Source organism: Natator depressus, chromosome 6 (genome assembly GCF_965152275.1).
Source record: "Natator depressus isolate rNatDep1 chromosome 6, rNatDep2.hap1, whole genome shotgun sequence".
NCBI lineage: Eukaryota > Metazoa > Chordata > Testudines > Cheloniidae > Natator > Natator depressus.
In genome coordinates, this window is record NC_134239.1 from 123724910 (window position 1) to 123743622 (window position 18713).

The 18713-nt window shown below is 46.7% G+C and overlaps 1 protein-coding gene across 1 annotated transcript in view; it reads left to right on the forward strand.

The window, feature by feature from the left end:
- The window catches only part of DDHD1 (DDHD domain containing 1), a 112731-nt gene that overhangs the window by 77968 nt on the left and 16050 nt on the right, over positions 1-18713 (forward strand). The window contains exon 8 of the mRNA XM_074956498.1: positions 17329-17404. Within this exon, the coding sequence (XP_074812599.1) occupies positions 17329-17404 (76 nt within the window). The remainder of the gene's footprint in view (positions 1-17328; positions 17405-18713) is intronic.

Sequence of the window (18713 nt, forward strand, 5' to 3'; positions counted from 1 at the left end):
GAAACAGGATAAGCCCTGAGGGTCATTGGCATGTTCTTCCTCAACCCATACGAGGCTGTTATGGTGCAGCCTATTTCCTTGCTATTGGGTGACTACAAAGCCCATCAAGAGTTGTTGCGAAGGATGTCTTTGGTTCTAGGCCTCCATCCAGAGGAGGTCCAGGAAAAGTCCAACTGGCTTGTGGATATTTTCAACATCAACAGCTCCATCAAGGTTAGCTCTGCCTATTAATGAGTCTGTTCTGGAGCCTACTCAGGTTTTTTGGCAGACCCCATTGTTCCTGCCGCCTACTGCAAAAATAGCAGAGCGGAGATACTACATCCCCTCTCTTGTGTGTTAACATTTTTACAGTCCTGCCCCTCAGGGCTCCTTGGCAGTATCTGCAGCTAATATAAGGGAGAAGCAGGGTCTTCAGGCATTGACACCAAAAACAAGGAGGGTGGGAAACTAGATGTGTTCGGAAGGAAACTTTATTCCACAGAAGAGTTACACCTTTGTATTGAGAAGCAGCAAGCTCTGCTGGGGCACTATGATTTTACCCGGTGGGATACAATTTTGAAGTTTAAGGATGAGCTCCCAAACAATATGAAACAAGAATTTCAGGTGATGGTGGAGGAGAGCAAGTTGGTTTCTAGAACCACTCTGCAGGCTGGTCATGATGCATCTGACTCTGCAACTTGTTGCCTGGCCTCCATCATCACCGTATGATGGTCCTCATGGATGCTATCCTCTGGTCTCCTCCCAGAGCTTCAACAAACAATCCAGGACCTCCCCATTGAGGGGTCATCGCTCTTCTCGGGGGAAAACTGATGACACTCTGCATAGTCTCAAGGACTCCAGAGTAACTCTGAAATTTCTAAGGATTTATATTCCGGGGGCAAAGAGGAAGTCCTTCTGTCCTTATCAGACCCAGCAGTTTCTGGGAGTTGTAGCTCAAACCAAGGAAGAAAGATATAGGAGTTACAAAAAATGTCCACCCTCACCTTCTGTCCTGCAGCTGCTGGTTCATCAAGGTAGACTGCATCCTCCTAGCACACATTTTATTGAGTAGGTCAGGAGCACAGTACCAGTTCCAAGAGTGCCATCTTTGCCTTCTCTGATTTTTGCAAGTTGCCTATCCCACTTCCTTCATGCTTGGGCCCACTTCACCATGGCTCAGTGTGTTCTAAGCATGGTGGAAGTGGAATACACTCTTCAATTTCTTTCTGTTTCCTCCCTCTTAGCCCCCCAGTTCCCCATCCCTCTTTAGGGACCTCTCTCTCAAAGCCGTGTTATTGCAAGAAATACAATCGCTTCTTCTTGTGGGGGCTATAGAGGAGGTCCTTCAGTTGCTCAGAGGAAAGTGATATTACTCCAGTTACTTCCTGATCCTGAATGGAAAGGGAGGTGAGGTCTCAGGCCTATTTTAGATCTGAGAGAGTTAAACAAATTCCTAAAGAAATGGACATTACGGTTGGTCACTATAACTTCCATTATTCCTTCTCTTGAGCCAGGGGACTGGTATGCTTTCCTTGACTTAAAGGACGCTTACTTTCATGTGGCAATTCATCAGAGCCACAGAAAGATTCTAAGATTCTACCAACAGTTCTGTCAGTTCACAGTGCTGACTTTTAGTCTGCTGGCTGACTCATGTATTCACACAGCGTATGGCAGTGGTAGCCGCATTCCTCCAGAGATCAGGAGTCCATGTTTCCCATTATCTGGATGACTGGCTAGTAAAAAGTTGATCCAAGTCATAAACGTTGTCCAGTATAAACATTATCCTGTCCAAGTTTGATGTGCTTAACCTACTGATCAACACAGAGACGTCCATCCTGTCTTTGATACAGAAAATAGAATTTATTAGAATAGTCCTCAATTCCATGATGGCCAAAGCTTCCTTTCCACCATCAAGGTTTCAGACGATGCAAGGCATCATTCTAGGTCTAAAGACATATCTCTTCCCCACAGTAAGTAGCTGTTGAGGCTGCTTTGGCACATGGCAAGCCTGCATTTGTCATCCAATATGCCAGACTACGTTTCAGAGAGCTTACAGAGCTGATTGGCCGAGGTGTATTCACCAAAGAAACACCATATGGACACGATAGTTGAGATATCAAATTGTGTCTTCTCTTCCCTAGACAGATGGACAGAACTTTCCAACGTTTACAAGGAAGATCCCTTCACCTCAACAGTCTTTCACCTTAGTCACGGATGTGTCAGATTTGGATTGATGGTCTATCTTGGGTCTCATACAGACACAGGATAATCTAAGATTACATATAAATGTCAGGGAGTTGCAGGTTATGTGGTTGGTTTGCCTGGCATTTCTTCCACACGTTCCGGGAAAGGGCTTGTAGGATTTTGACCAAAAATGCAGTAGCCATGTTCTATGTAAACAAAGAAGAAGGGGCCTTTTAAGAGCGTGTGGCTGTCCCTCCTTGTCTATCTCTGATGGAGGCCACGACTCCTCACTGTCATGCCTTGGCACAGCAACTAATTAGAGGGGAATTAGCTGTCTTTAAAGCTCAGGCCACTTAAACTGGGCTGAGCAATACCGAGTCTATGAACCTCAGCACTCAGACAGGGCGGGCAGCAAACAATCAGGGGGCTCTGGCTTGCAATCAGGGCAGAGCAGCAAAAGGGGTCTAGCGTCCTAGCTTTAGCGGACGTTAGACTAGTGCAGGCCTCCTGGCTTACGTTTAGGAGGCTGCTACCCCAGGTGTGGGGTGGCAGGGGTTCTGGGGACCCAGGCCCACCCAACTCCACTGTGTCCCAGCCCAGGGCCCTAACAGTGGTGGATTATTCCACCACTGGGGTCAGCAGGGATTCCAGCCGCAACACGCTGACCTGGCTTCAGGCAGTGACGCAGCCAGACTACAGTCGGCTGTCCCTGGGCTACTTCCTCCCCTCCCCTCCCCTCCCCTCCGGGTGTACCTGCGTCCCGGGGTCATCCTTCGTCTCCCCAGGATACACCACCAATGGTAGTCTCAGCAGCTCCTCAATATCTGGAGTGGCAGAGCTCTCTAGAAGCGCAGGCAAGTCCTTAGGGCAGCAGCGGTCCTCCTCGACGTCCCGCTCCAGCAGCGGGGAAGAATCGTCTGTCTTCTTCAGCAGCTCCAGCCCAACTAAGCTGTAGGGCCTCCCTTTTATATCCACTTCCTGTCCAACCCCTCAGCTTCCGATGGGGGCAGGCGTGGCTTTCCTGGCTCTGCAGCCCCAGGGGCAGGTTGTGGTCCCTCCTGGTCTATCTCCGAGGGAGGCCATGCCTCCTTGCTACAGGTCTGATCTTCGCTGGTGTGTCAGGAGGTGATTCTGCCTTGAAATTTATACATTGCCAGCTCTGTACATCTAAAAGTGGCTTATCTTCTAGGGATCCAGGATACTCTGGCCGATCACCTATGCAGTCTGTTTATCAATCACCATGAGTGGTTCCTTCACCCAGACATAGCAAGGTCCATTTTTAGGAACTCCACTGGTGGATCTATTTGCAACAAAAGACAACAGAAAATGTCACCAGGTTTGCTCCCGAATAGGCCACAGCCTGGATTTGTTGACACACGCTTTTCTACTGCCATGGTCAAACGGACTCATGTGTGCTTTTCCTCCCATTCCTCTTTTGCCCAAAGTTCTGTGCAAAATCAAGCAGGACACGGCTCATCTTATACTTATCGCCTCAGCAGGGCCCTGTCAACACTGGTTTTCAGAGTTGTTATCCCTCTCAATCAATCCTCCGCTGTCACTCCCACTAGACACAAACTTGATTTAGCAAAAACACAGCCACCCCATCCATCTTAATCTACAGATGCTTCATGTGACAGTCTGGAGGCTTCATGGCTGACATCTGCAGGGGGGTCCTGCTTTAGAGGAGTTCAGGACTTGCTGCTAAATAGTAGAAAACTAGGTAAATGAAAGAGGTTCTCCAACTGGTCCAGACTGAAAGGTGTTTCCTTCGTTCATGCTGTTCAGTGTGTGTTGGACTATCTTCTGTTCCTAAAGCATCAAGCGTTAGCAGTTAGTTCACTCAGCGTGCACCTAGTGATTTTCTCTGCCTTCCACCCACCTATTGATGGCCATTCACTTTTTTCCAACCTGTTGTTCATAAGAGTTGAAAAAGGCCTGGACAAACTATTTCCACATGTGTAGGATCCTGTTCCCCCTTGGAGCTTGACTCTCTTGTCTTAGCAAAACTGATGGGTTCCCCTTTTGGACCTCCAGCATCCTACTTCCTATTGCACCTTTCTGTGGAGGATGCATCTTTTGTGACCATTACATTGGCTAGTAAAGGGGGGGAATGAGGGCATTAGTATCAGATCCTCCATATACTGTTTTCTACACAGTTTACCTTTGCCCTTACCCAAGGTTTCTTTCTTAGGTGGTTTCCAGTTTTCATATTAACCAAGCTGTCTTCTTATTGACCTTCCCAAAACCTCATGGTTGTAAAGGTGAGGAGAGGCTTCGTGCTCTAGATGTTAGAAGAGCTTTAGCTTTTTATCTGGACCAGACTATACCTTTTAGGTCTTTGATACAACTCTTGATCATGTGTGTGGACAGAATGAAGGGCTATCCAGTAAGGTGATCTTATCTTGGATATCCAGTTGCATGCTGTTACGTTACCAGTTGGCTAGTGTGATGCCTCCAGATAGAGCAGGGGTTCTCAAACTTCATTGCACCATGACCCCTTTCTGACAACAAAAATTACTTCATGACCCCAGGAGGGGGACTGAGCCCAGAGGTCACCCGAGCCCCGCCACCTTGGGTGTGGGGCAGGGGGTCAAAGCCCTAGCTCCACCACATTGGGTGAGGGAGCCAAAGCCGAAGTCCAAGGGCTTCAGCCTTGGGCAGGGGGCCTGTAGCCCGAGCCCCACTGCCAGGGGATGAAGCCCCTTCAGCCCCTGGCAGTGGAGGCTTGGGCTTTGGCCCCGGGCCCCAGCAAGTCTAATGCCAGCCTTGGCGACCCCATTAAAATGGGGTTGTGACCCACTTTGGGGTCCCAACCCACAGTTTGAGAACTGCTGAGATAGAGCATTGGGTCATTCATCTTGGTTCCAACTAGCTTCTACAGCCTTTCTGGCTCATGTCCCCATATTAGGCACTTCTGAAGTGGCAGGTTGGTCATCACATCATACATTTGTCTGTCACTACGTAAACTCTAAACAGTGAGAGACAATGCCAGATTTGAACAAGTGCTCTACCAATACCTGTGCAAATAAACTCCAAGCCCACTATCAGTTTGGACTGCTTGTAGGTCACCTGTGGTGGAATGAACACAGGTAGTCACCCTACGAAGAAGAAACAGTTACTAACTTTTCCATAACTGTTGTTCTTTGGGAAGTGTTGCGTATGTCCATTCCACAGTCCTCCGTCGTCCTCCTCTCTGTCGGAGTCTTTCCAGTAGGAAGGAACTGAGGAGGGGTGGGAGTGGCTCTGCCCTTTATGCCTGAACCCAGCGTGCGAGGCAGCAGAGGGCACTCATGCCACCCTGATGTTTACCACTAAGGGAAAAACTCTCTGACAGCTGTGCGCTGGAGTGCACATACACCTACAGTGGAATGGAGAAGTGCAACACATCTCAAAGAACAACAGTTACGGAAGGGTTAATAACCATTTCTTCTCTTCCAAACTCTGCCAATACGCCAAGCTTCACCAACTGGAGATGGGGCTTGGCAGGGCCATGTGCTGCTACTTATGCAGTTGCTGCTCCTTGGGATGCAATTACTTCTGCTTCGAGTGATGGTCCCTTCTTCCACTGAGGGTTACGCATGCGTGCCATGCATCCGGAGTCAGAGAATTTGAAAGTGTGTCCGTTGGTCTGCGCATGCACCCTGGCTTGCCTCATGCTTCCTTCTGAGGTGATAAAGGGCAGGGCGGAACAACCACATCTTCAATTCCTTCTGACCACCACATGGTCCGGATCGGAACTCTGTGCCCTTGTTTCTGATGCACTTCTAAAAAAGATAGTTGTACATGGTTTTAACAAGTTTTATAATAGTTTTACCAGTTATATTTTTCTTTCTTAGTTTTAATAGTTAATAGTTTCAGCTTGTTTTTAGATAGATTTGGTGTTTCCACCTCCTTCCCCCATATCCGGCTGTGGGTACTGGATTATGCCCAGGACTCCAGGCTTCAAACTCTATGCCACCTGCCCGCAATCCTTCTTGGTCAGCGACGACCACCAGCTCTGTCTCTACTGCCTGGGAGAAGCTCACATCACAGCAAGGTGCAGTATTTGCCAGTCCTTCCCCAGCCACACCCAAGAAGGCTGGGCACTTCGCCTTCAGAAGTATCTCATGGAGCTCTCCATGAGATCACACTCAGAACCAGGCTGGTGAACACCCCGCTCCCTGTACATTGGCCTCATTTAGCGAGGAGCATGCCTCCATCTACATCCGAATCTGGTGCCAGTGGAACCACCCCCGCGGACCTTTTGGTAGGACCTAGTCAGGAGGTAAGGAAGCACTCCTATAAGCATGGGACTAAGTCTTTCTCCAAATCAAAGGAGATGGATGCTCCTTCTACCAGCTCAGCCCAAGGGGACAAAGTACATTCTAAATCCCACAGGTACAAGAAAAAGACCCATATACAATGGGATCCAGCAGTTCCAGGCACTGATCCTTTGGTACTGCCATCTCCAGCACCCCTGGAGATATGGGACCCTCCTGCACCAGGAAAGATCCCAAGGGTGGCATCGGTGACTGGGAAAGTGAGAATGCCTCTTACACAAGGGAGATCCAGAACCATCGCAGCACCCCATGAGGTCTTTGCCTTCCCAGATCTGGAGTCACCCCCTCCATCTGACTCTGCCCCTTCTAGAGAGATTATATCTCCACCAAGGGTTGTGCCTTGATAAAGGGTCCCTCACCGTCCACAGTGATGCACTACACTCTTCCAGTACCACCATTAGAACTGGAATCCACCTTCTCCTCTTCTGACAAGTCAGAACCAGAAGGAGAATCACCGTGATCATACCACTCTTATGCACCATCACGGAGTCCACAATGTCCATGGCAGCATCTACCGCCGGAACCACCACAGAGCCACTGGTTCCCCATACTATGGGGACCCTCACAATCTCCATCAGATTTGGCCATAATACCTCCCCTCAGAACCTGCCCAATCCACGAGGGAACTGTCACCTTGAAGGATCCTTCAACAGGTATACAGCTCCAATGATGGAGGATGAATTTTTAGCCTGGTTCTGGCTCTTCAGCCAGAACCGGCAAGGTTCCCTTCCTTCTCTCCATATGAGGCGGTGGGTACATTAGGCCCTTCCCCACCAGATGACTTTAGGCAATTCCAGGAGCTGTTAAAGAGACTTATGGGGAAATGCCAAAATCCTTTGGAGGAGAGCCATGATTCTTCTTCGAGTAGTGTCCCTATGGGTGCTCCACTTTAGGTGTCTGTGTGCCCCCTGCACCTCTAATCAGAGATTTTTGGTAGCAGTGTCCCCTTGAGCCTGGCCATGTGCTCTCCCTCTCTGGTGGTCTGCCTCGAGGCTATTTAGCATTGCACGGTGAACTCCTCCGCCCCCCCCCCCTTCCTTCTCCACCGCCTTTGGCCTCTGACGGAAGAGCAGTTGTCCCTTCCTTATCTGTGTCATTAGCGGTGTTTGGTTTGTTACCTTTGTTCTCCCTAAAAGTACTCAGGCTAGTGTTTTGGTTTTTATTTTATTTTATTTTATTTTATTCCTTTGGTTTAAAAAGAAAAGAGAAAAAGGAAAAGAACTTCACTTTCCTTCCCTGTCTGGGGGCATCCCCCTTCCCCCACCCCCAGGCATCTAGTAGACTGATCATTATTTTCTTTTTCAGTTTAAAAAAAAAAAAAAAGTAAAGACGATGTTCTTCTGCATATTCCTCCCTGCTAGAGGATGACAGCCCCCTGCCCAGAGACTTGCCTGGCTCTCTCTGCTCCAAGCGGTGCCTCTCCTGCCAGGAGTCAATTCCTGTCATGGCCAGACACTCACTGTGCCTGGGAGATCCTCACAGAAGTGCTTTACCTGCCACACCTAAACTGCAGCCTCACAGGAGCTGGGATCTGAAGTAAAAATTTCTCCCTATGGAAAAACTCCCACTGGCACTTCAGTCTGCAGGGGACTCTGGTGGGTGTTGATCCCAGATCATCCTTGGAGCCTTCACTTCAAGAGGGGTCGAGTGGTGAAGAGGAGAGAGAGAAAGAAAAAGAAGCCACCAGCAGACTCCCCCTGGAAAGTCTCCTCTGAGCAACTGGCCAGCCAGAGGGGTGTTTCCCAGTGCGGCCATCTCGGCACCGATCCCCCAGCAACTGGCCAGCCAGTGGGACTCCCCAGTGCGGCCATCTCGGTAGGACAATACCAGCAGAGGAACCTCCTGCGGTGAGCTCAGCTGCCGCACATTTAGGCACTGAAGCTCTGGAAGCTGAAACCTGAGAAGGGGCTTTCTGCTGTGAGCTCTGCCCTGCTCTGAGCTCTGCTCTCGGCACCGACAAGGAGCTTCTGTGAGCTCCCTGCTGCTCTGAGCTCTACTTCGGGCAACTACTGCACCGAGAGGGCACCGTTACTGTACCATCTCTAAAAGAGCGACACAGAAAAGCCCTGGTGTCAGCTCTGCTTCAGCACTGAGACACCAGAGGCTTCCACCCTCATGCTCTGAGGGCAACTGTCCCCTAAGGAGAGGGGACAGTTGCCCGTACCATCTCTAAAAGAGCAGCATAGAGAAACCCTTTGGTACCAGATGCAACAAAACTCCCATCTAGGAAGTGTTCTGCACTTTCCCAACCATTGATACCGACTACAGACACTCCTTTGGGGTTCCAGATGAGCCCATGGTAATACAGGTGCTCTGATACTCTGGAGACTGGTGGCCTCAGTACCCAGGGAGAGACAATTACCATACCGTCTCTAAAAAAGTAGCACCAACAAACTTTTTGTACTGGGCAAAACTCTCATTTAGGGAGTGCTCTGCCCAACTATCGGTACTGACAATGTACCACGGACCCTCCTTTGTGGTACCAAATGAACCCATGGTACTGCATGAGCTGTGGTACCCTGGAGACCTGATGATTGGGGAAGAACCACAATCCCCATTACTTGGTACCAGGACCCTGGTATCGAGCACATCCCGGCACCCAGAATCGCTCTTAGCACTGGGCTGTATACTGCCAATACCCCAGTCAGCAGCACCCTTACCCACTGACGAATCTGACACTGGCCAGGAGGAGATCATTCCCTGGCCCCTCAAGGTGGCCCACCACTGCACTACAAGGGTCATCCCCAATTCCATCATGCCAACCGCCCGTGCCTGCCTTCCTGTCTCTCCCTCCCAAGGCCATATTGTAACTCTTCGGGTATATACACACACTGGGTGCGACCGTCTCCGGTGTGTCTCAGGGAGAGTCCACCAGATGGTTTGCTATAGCCTGGCACCTGAGCCAGGGCAGGAGAAAGCTTTTTCAGAACAGGATGGGGGGGAAAACACCACCACCACCACCTGAAGGGGAAGCTACCTCTTCAGCACACTTCTCCTCATCTCTCCCAGATGAGACTATGCTGCCCACCCCTCATCACTAGGTGAAGATTTAAGAACTTTCTGGATCTTACCAAGAGAGTGGCAGACGAGCTGCAGATTCCCTTACAGGAGGTGGCAGATACACATCACAAGTTGGTGGAAATTCTGCACACTATCTTCTCATCTAGAACTGTCCTCCCAATTAATGAGCTGATTCTAGATGCTACCAAAATCATCTGGCAGAGCCAGCTTCCATCGCACCAACCAGCAACAGTGTAAACAAAAACAACCCTACATCTCTACCCAAAGAGGCGCAGACTGTTTTCAACATTGGCAACCCAACTCCATCATAGTGGATATGGTTAATGCATGAAGCAAGCAACATAATGCCAAGTCAACTCCATATGATCAGGCTTCGCAAGATGGCGTATTCATCAACAACATTACTGTTTAGAGTCATAAATTACCAAACTGTCATGGCCAAAACAATTTTGTTAATCTTGGGAAACCCAGGATGTTTCTGGAAAGACAAAAAGAACAGATTCTTAGAGAAGGTCAGTTAATAGCCAGACTGGCCCTAGACACACCACTGGATGTAGCTGTTACAGCTGCCCGCCCAGTCTCCATGACAGAGGTACTGAGGTGGGTTGTGGGTTGTTGTTTTTTTGTTTTTGTTTTTGTTCGCTCTCTAGATTACCCAAAGAGCTACAGACTTCCAATTTGAAGGACCAAACTCTTTACTGAGAAGACAGCTTTTCTCTCCACATCCTGAAGGATTCTCGGACCACACTACGCTCCTTAGGAATCTACACTGTGGAACAGAAGCAAAGATATTACCTCTCAACCACACCACAGATCACAATCTTCTCAATACTCACCATCTCTGTGCTGTTATGAGCCACAGTGTAAGAGGCCCAGGGCTCAAAAGTGAGAACAGTCTGCACCCCAGTCCATGACCTCTCAAACTGCCTCTTATAAGCACTTTGTTCAGGTCCCTGACCAGTTCATCAATGATCCCTTACAGCATCAGCTGCCATCTATACACCTGTCACGCTGCTCAGAAGTCACCTTACCTTACTTCACAGCAGTTAGGACCAGCTCTAGAGCAAAGAGAGTGATTTCTAGCCCTGAACTTACAGGGTGCCTTCTTCCATATCTCAATACAACCATCGCACAGGAGATTTCCTTGGGGGCAGGATCATTATAGGTATGCTCCACACAGGGTAGTCTCCAAGGTTCACTTCATTGTAGTGGCATACTAACCCCGGTACAGTGACTGGACTGTATCAGCACCGACCTGATGCAGTACAAGCGAGAGCGCTCCTCTCACTACCCACATTCACCACCCTGGGACACGTCTCCCTAATATGCTGGGGAGCTCACCTACACAACAACAAGGTTCAGGACAAATGGCCTTCCACAGAAATGACCTTCTATATCACTCTTTTGGGGCTAGCGGCTGTTAGGAGTGCCTGCGCACAAACTCTGTATTTCATCAAAAACAACACACAAAGGTTATGATGGACTTAATGTGACCTGTATGTTTTGTATAAACTGCCAAGGAGCTTCCAGATCTCCCTCCCTCTGCAAGACAGCATTCAAACTTTGGAATTGATGCACCCATCACGATGTGCTCATCTCAGCTGTCTGTCTACAAGGGATACAGAACGGGATAACGAACAGTCTGTTGGAATTTTCTCACGACAATGAGTGTATACTGAATTCACAGGTGCTTCAAGATATAGCCATCCTTGGGGGAAGCATTCACTGGCAGGTGCCCTCATCTTCCCAGAGAGACAGGGCCCACTTGTATGTCTTTTCCCAGTTTCCTACCCTATCCAAGATTCTGTTGAAAATTCAACGAAACAAAGTGAGAGTTATTGTGATTGCCCCTGTCAAGGTTCCTCCCCCACTCTGAACTCTAGGGTACAGATGTGGGGACCTGCATGAAAAACCTCCTAAGCTTATCTTTACCAGCTTAGGTCAAAACTTCCCCAAGGTACAAAATATTCCACCCTTTTGTCCTTGGATTGGCCGCTACCACCACCAAACAAATACTGGTTACTGGGGAAGAGCTGTTTGGACACGTCTTTCCCCCCCAAAATACTTCCCAAAACCTTGCACCCCACTTCCTGGACAAGGTTTGGTAAAAAGCCTCACCAATTTGCCTAGGTGACTACAGACCCAAACCCTTGGATCTGAGAACAATGAAAAAGCATTCAGTTTTCTTACAAAAAGACTTTTAATAGAAATAGAAGTAAATAGAAATTAAAAAAAAAAATCCCCCCCTGTAAAGTCAGGATGGTAGATACCTTACAGGGTAATTAGATTCAAAACATAGAGAACCCCTCTAGGCAAAAACCTTAAGTTACAAAAAAGATACACAGACAGAAATAGTTATTCTATTCAGCACAATTCTTTTCTCAGCCATTTGAAGAAATCATAATCTAACACGTACCTAGCTAGATTACTTACTAAAAGTTCTAAGGCTTCATTCCTGGTCTATCCCCGGCAAAGACAAAATATTGACAGACACACAAACCCTTTGTTTCTCTCCCTCCTACCAGCTTTTGAAAGTATCTTGTCTCCTCATTGGTCATTTTGGTCAGGTGCCAGCGAGGTTACCTTTAGCTTCTTAACCCTTTACAGGTGAGAGGAGATTTCCTCTGGCCAGGAGGGATTTTAAAGGGGTTTACCCTTCCCTTTATATTTATGACAGCCCCTCTTGACGATGACAAGTCTGGCTCCCTTACCTGATGCAGATGGCAGTATGCCCTCCTGTTCCTCTGACGTCAGCCCATTCCTCACCCGCTCTTTCAAAACAATGGGCTGACCCTTCACCCCAACCCATGGGTCCTCCGCCTCCAGGCTTGGATCTTTCTTTGTTCCAAGACTTAGAAGCAGAATGCTCTGACAAGCTGAAACACATGTTGCAACACAACCACAAGTTGACCACTCCACATACCTATCTACAAAATGGAAACGACTCCAAGTTTGTACCATTCCAAACGGACAGACCCAACCTCATCTTTCCTCCCTCTGATTTTGCACTACATTTTAAACTCTGACTCAGCTCCCTTAAGGTACATCTCAAGGCGAACATGGCTTCCCACTTGGAGTTTGCTCAACAACTAATGCGTAGACTCTTTAAGGGCATTGGGACTCTCTTCCCCCATGTGACACCACCCGCTCCAGCCTGGGACTTTAATGTAATTCTCAGGGCTTGGACTAGATGTCCCTCTGAATCTAGGGCAACTTGTTCTCTCTTACACCTGTCCATGACGACAGCATTTCTAATTGCCATCACCTCAGCTAGGCACATAGGAGAAATAGTGGCCCTGATGGCACACCCATCATTCACGGCCTTTGTCTTTTAAAAAAAAAAACACACCTCTAAGGCCGTATCCCAAGTTTCTCCCTACTTTTTCTGCGCTTTCAATATGAATCAACAGATCCATCTCCGTGTTTTTTTCCAAAACCACATTGTGACAACTGGGAGACAATTGTGCATATGCTAGATATTAGAAGGACATTAGCATTCTACTTGGACAGGACTAAGGACTTCAGGAAATCCCCTAAACTCTTTCTTTCGTCCACAGAAAGATCCAAAAGCTCTGTGATATCTCCTCAAAGACTATCCAAATGGGTCTCTAGTTGCATTAATCACTTAGCAAGGGCGCAACTTGCTTCCGTCCATACACACTCCATGAGATCAGTTCCTACCTCAATCACATTCCACAGAGATACCCCTATCTCCCCAATCTATAGAGCAATGATTGGGGCCTCTGTTCATACTTTCACAGAACATTATGCGATCACTGAAGATTTGTCCACTGACACCATCTTCGACTCCACAGTACTCTCTGTAGTAAAAGACTCCACTCTGAAGTCCCAGCCTCCAGTGGTGGGTACTGCTCTGGAGTCACCTAAAGTGGAGCACGCATAGGGATACTACTCGAAGAAGAAGTTACTCACCTTGTGCAGTAACGATGGTTCTTTGAGATGTGTGTCCCTATGCGTGCTCCACAACCCGTCGTCCTCCCCTCTACTTCGGAGTTCTCTAAAGGGCTCTGTGGTAGAGAAGGAAGTGAGGGGGGTTCGCCCGTGCAGTGCTAAATAGCCTTGAGGCAGACCATGAGGGAGGGAGAGCACATGCACGGGCTCAACGGGACACCTGCTACCAAAAATCTCCGATTAGAAGTGCAGGGGCAGACAGACACCTAAAGTGGAGCACCCATAGGAACACACATCTCGAAGAACCATCGTTACGGCACAAGATGAGTAACTTCTTCTTCCCAGCACAAGATTCTGGATATCATTCACATCTTGGGAGTGGCGAGAATGGAATTGCCAATTAACAAAGCCATACTGGATCCAACATGCACAGCTACCTCCAAAGGTACAGAAAAGCTCTATGATGTTCCGGCCAAAGGCTCTGAATATCTTTTCTCCCACCCATCTCCAAATTCCCTTGTAGTCCAGGCTGCTGCTGAAAGAGCCAAACAGCAATCTTCAATGTACATTAGCAGATAAGGAAGGGAAGCATCTAGATCTTCGAGGATGTAAAATATTCTCATCTTCTAGCCTGCAATTCAGGATTGCAAATTATCAGGCATTGTTAGCCAAATATGATCTTCTGAATTATAGTAAATTCGATGAGTTTGCTAATAGCCTTCCACAACAAGATTGTGCTTGTTTTCAAGCATTGTTGACGAAGGGAAACTCATGACCAGAACTGCTCTCCAGTCAACAGAAGATGCAGCAGATACCTTCTCCAGGGCCATCGCTACAGCTATAGTCATGTGTGGAGTCTTGGCTCCATTCTTCTGGTTTTCTTAGGAAGGTCCAAAACACCATTTGAGGGACCTCCCTTTTGACAAATCCCATCCTTTTAACCAGAAGACAGACAAATCACTACAGATACGAAAGGACTCTAGGGCTGCTCTTCATTTGTTGGGCATTTACACTCCTGCCCTGAAACAAAAATTCCAGCACTACATCCACCCAATGCCACAGGTCTCCTCAGTTCTATCCACAGCGACCTTATGAGCCCCCAAGGAAATGTCAAAACTCATCAAGTCTCATCCTCATCTTTTTGAGAGGTCACCTGGCAGTGATTTGTCTATAACACCATCCAATAGAAGGTTACTCTGTCTTTACATACTTTACACTTGGGACAGGCCATCTCCACCCAGAGAATCTCTAAATGGATTTCAGGTTGCATTAAAGTCTGCTACCAGCTGTCGGGCCTACCTCTCCCCACAGGGGTGCGGGCTCACTCCACGAGAGCTCAGGCTTCAACCACAGCCTCCCTTCAGGACATGCCACTCATGGACATATGTAGAGCAGCCATGTGGTGTTTGTGCACACCTTTGCAGCACACTACACCTTAAAGCAGGACTTGACGGTAGATGCCTCCTTCAGCATGGCAGATCTCTGGACAACCATTCCATCCTTATCCTTGCACCCTCCTCCAACTTAGATGGGATGATTTAATTGGGGATCGGTCCTGCTTTGAGCAGGGTGTTGGACTAGATGACCTCCTGAGGTCCCTTCCAACCCTGATCTACTATGATTCTATGATACTGCTTGTTAATCACCCTCGGTGGAATATAATAGGGACCATCACTCAAAGAAGAGAAAGTTACTTACCTTTAACTGGAGGTTCTTAGAGGTGTGTGGTCCCTATCTGTATTCCACATTCCACTCACCCTCCCTTCTGCTGCGGGTTAGTGAAATTCACCATGAAGAAGGAACTGAAGACGAAGTGTCTGCCCCACCCTTTATTGCCTCAGACAGAAGCACGAGGTGAGCCAGGGCACAAGCGCAGACCAGCAGATGCTACTTTCAGATTCTCCAACTCTGGACGCATGGTGTGCATGTGTAATCCTCAATGGTATACAGATAGGGGCCACACATCTCAAAGTACTTACCTGTAACTGGAGACCATCTTATCGTTTGCTGCCTACCTTTACCTGCTGCCATCTTTCAGCCTGAAACTTTAATACTGCATTGTCTCACAACCAGCACGAATCTTGGTAAATGGGACCTCAACACCTGCGGTGTGCAGGTGTTGGTAGGAGGTCTTCAACAGCAGGGAGACCCTGCAGGTGACCGTGACACATCATTGGTGGTGAGTTGACCACACTTTCACACCCCAAATACTCAGGGCTCTTATGCAGCATTGCGAAGGGCACCTTCCAGACTCCTTTGGGGTATGGGGTATAAGGCAGAGGCAGGGGGATCCTGCAAGAAGTGATGGAAGCTTTAAATTAGCTCCTGTCAACAAAAGCCAATGGTTGCTCTGGAAAGCAGTTCTTTCCCTTTCCACCCTGGTACCTGGCTTACCAACATTTGTGCCTTTGAATTTCTGTAGAGGAGCAAGACAAGGTGGGTGAGGTAATATCTTCTATTGGACCAATTTCTGTTGGTGAGAGAGACAAGCTTTCAAGCCACAGAAAGCTCTTCTTCAGGTTCAGCACAGGACCTGGGACCAACATGGCTACAACAACACTATATATAGAGGAACAAGACTTTCACTGTGCCAGACGTGCAGCTCAGTTCCATCACCCACTGTGAAGTGCTAGCAGCTGTTCTCTCTTAACATGCAAACTCAACTGAGAGAAATGTGAAGAAACCTCCTCAGCATCCCAAAACACGTGGAGGAAGGATAACCTCTTAGATGTCATTAGGATCTGACCAGTGAAACACATCACCATTGCCATACTCTTGCCCCAGATGCCTAGCCATTCGCAAAAATATTTCAAGCTTGATCCTCATTAATCTTAATGTTACGCAACATATGCATTTATAAATGAATACAGCCATCTTTACATTTCATTAATGCAGTTCAGTATGAATCTAATATGTATGCTTCTGTAAAACATACAATTACATTCTGTAACTTCAGGATTTCAAAGTTTATAATCTTCCTAAAGTAATATTGGGCTTGTGAAAATTTTTGTTCCCGGAGTAGTTTGATGATTTTTTTCTGTTGATTGTATTCTTAAATGTTTTAAATTGTACTTACCTCTGTAATGTTCTGTAAGTGGCATGTGTGATTACAGCATATGATACCTCTCAATATGTAATGGGTGGAGATAAATATTCAGTATCTTTGCTATGACCCTGGGTCATACTCTTGAACACGTGGACTGTTGAAAATGCTGCTTTTCAGTAAGCTCCAGTCCCCAAAACCCATTTTTTGCTAGTTAAACGGATACACAGCAGAATAGGTATGTTCTACATTTTATTCATAAAACCCACTTTGAAAATTGAATAAAATCATTTCTTCGATTCTGTAAAGAATTTGTAATACTACTGTTCTGCTGTGGATTGAGCAAAGCTGGCGGGCATGATAGCTGCCTTACATTCATGCAAAACAAGAGAACAGTTAAATGCCCCCGTGATAGCTGAAGCAGTGGACTAGACTGCATTCAAATACAGGCAGTGGCTGGGCCATGCAGTCCAAGAGGTTTCCTTGGGGTCTGATAAACACAGGAATGAGGGATTGTTTTGATTGTAGCTGTGAACTGCGGGGAGGGAAGGAGAGAAGCAGCAAAACAACCACAGAAGCAGATAGAGAAGGAAGCCAAGACACAATCAGAGATGCATGTATTGGGTAAAGTTCTGGCTGAGAAAGGGTTGGGACTGTGAGCAAAGAAACTGTCTCCCGCTGCTTGATTCCTGCTGCGCTCAGGGAAATAGAACTTTGTATGTTCTTTGTTAATAAATAGGACTGCATCAAACAAATATCCGACTCCTACATCAATTCCTTCTCCTAATAGAAACAGCCCATACAACCTCAAAAATTGGCTAACTGCTTTTTGTACACACCATGCCTAATAAAGACACCCCTTTTTTCTAGGTTGAGAGAGATAGAAGAAAGGTTACATGAATTAAAGGCATCAACCATATCGAAAACACCTGCCTTAAAATTTAAGGTATGTATGTTCAAAGGATTTTTATTGAATGAATAAACATTTATTGTATTTACTATAAAAGTTTGCTTTCAATACGCTCTACCCAAGCTGCTTTTTCTGCTTGTACTGACATAATTTTTAGATATTATTTTTTAATATTTGCATATGTATATAAAAGGATTAATATACATTCAGATATTTATTTGGGTCTTTAATTTTAAATTAATCATATATATTTATATCTAAAATATATATTATATATTATTTATATGAATTATATTAATATTACATGTTTGTTTATACCACATGTGGTGGTAAAATCCATTTTGTAAATTTGCATTTATCATGCACCTTTTGACAGTCTCACCTCTACTCTGCCCACTAATCCATCTTGCCCTGGGACTGCTTCTAACATGCCAAACCTCTGAACAGCTTCAAACCTGGCTGAACTTCCTCCAAATGTGGAATTTTCCCCCAGATTACACTGGCCTGCTGAGACACACAACAAGCTGTTTTTAGTGATAGGTTTAGGCGGATATTTTATAAGCCAATAGAGCCAATTACTGGCCCTTTGTGCCATTGGAAAGAGGAGATTCCCAGCTTTCCAACTGGTTGCACAAGACTTGCTGATTTACAGTCCTATAATGTCTTTAGATATTGGACCTTAAAATATGACCTTATGTAAAAAAGAAAATTAGCTCATTTTTCAGAGTTTTTAAAATTATCATTTTTTTCCTCCTTCTGATGTCACTGCTTTTGTACTCATAGGCCCAGATTTTTAAAGGTATTTAGGCATTGCTGTGCTCAGCGATGCAATGTGTAGCAGATTTAGGAGCCTAAATCTAATTTTCGAAAGGGATTTAGACACTTAAGAGACTAAATCCCATCGACTGTTGCTTTAAGTTCCTGAATCAGTGAGGTGTTGAGTCATTGAGCACAGCAGTGCCTAAATAGCTTTAAAAATCTGGGCCTTAGTAACTAAAGTCAATATCAGCTGATAGAAAAACAGAAAAATTACTTACTAGTAATTCGGTTTGTCCTAACCCTCTTCTCTTCACCATCACTTAAAAAAACATAATCTACATCATGCTATTATCTCTACTGGTTGGGAAGCAGGAGATAGACTGATACCCTTCACCCCTCAGTTCTTTACAAAGGCTTGTCGTTCATCTACTTGCATTCAGTCTGAACCTTTTCAGAACAAGAGCCCTAAGAAAGGGCACGAAGCAAGGGAAGTAGGATGGGGAAAGAGGAGAGAACTACGACAAACCAAATTACTCATAAGTAATTTTCCCTTGTCATACATCCTCTCTCTTCCTCATCCTGCTGA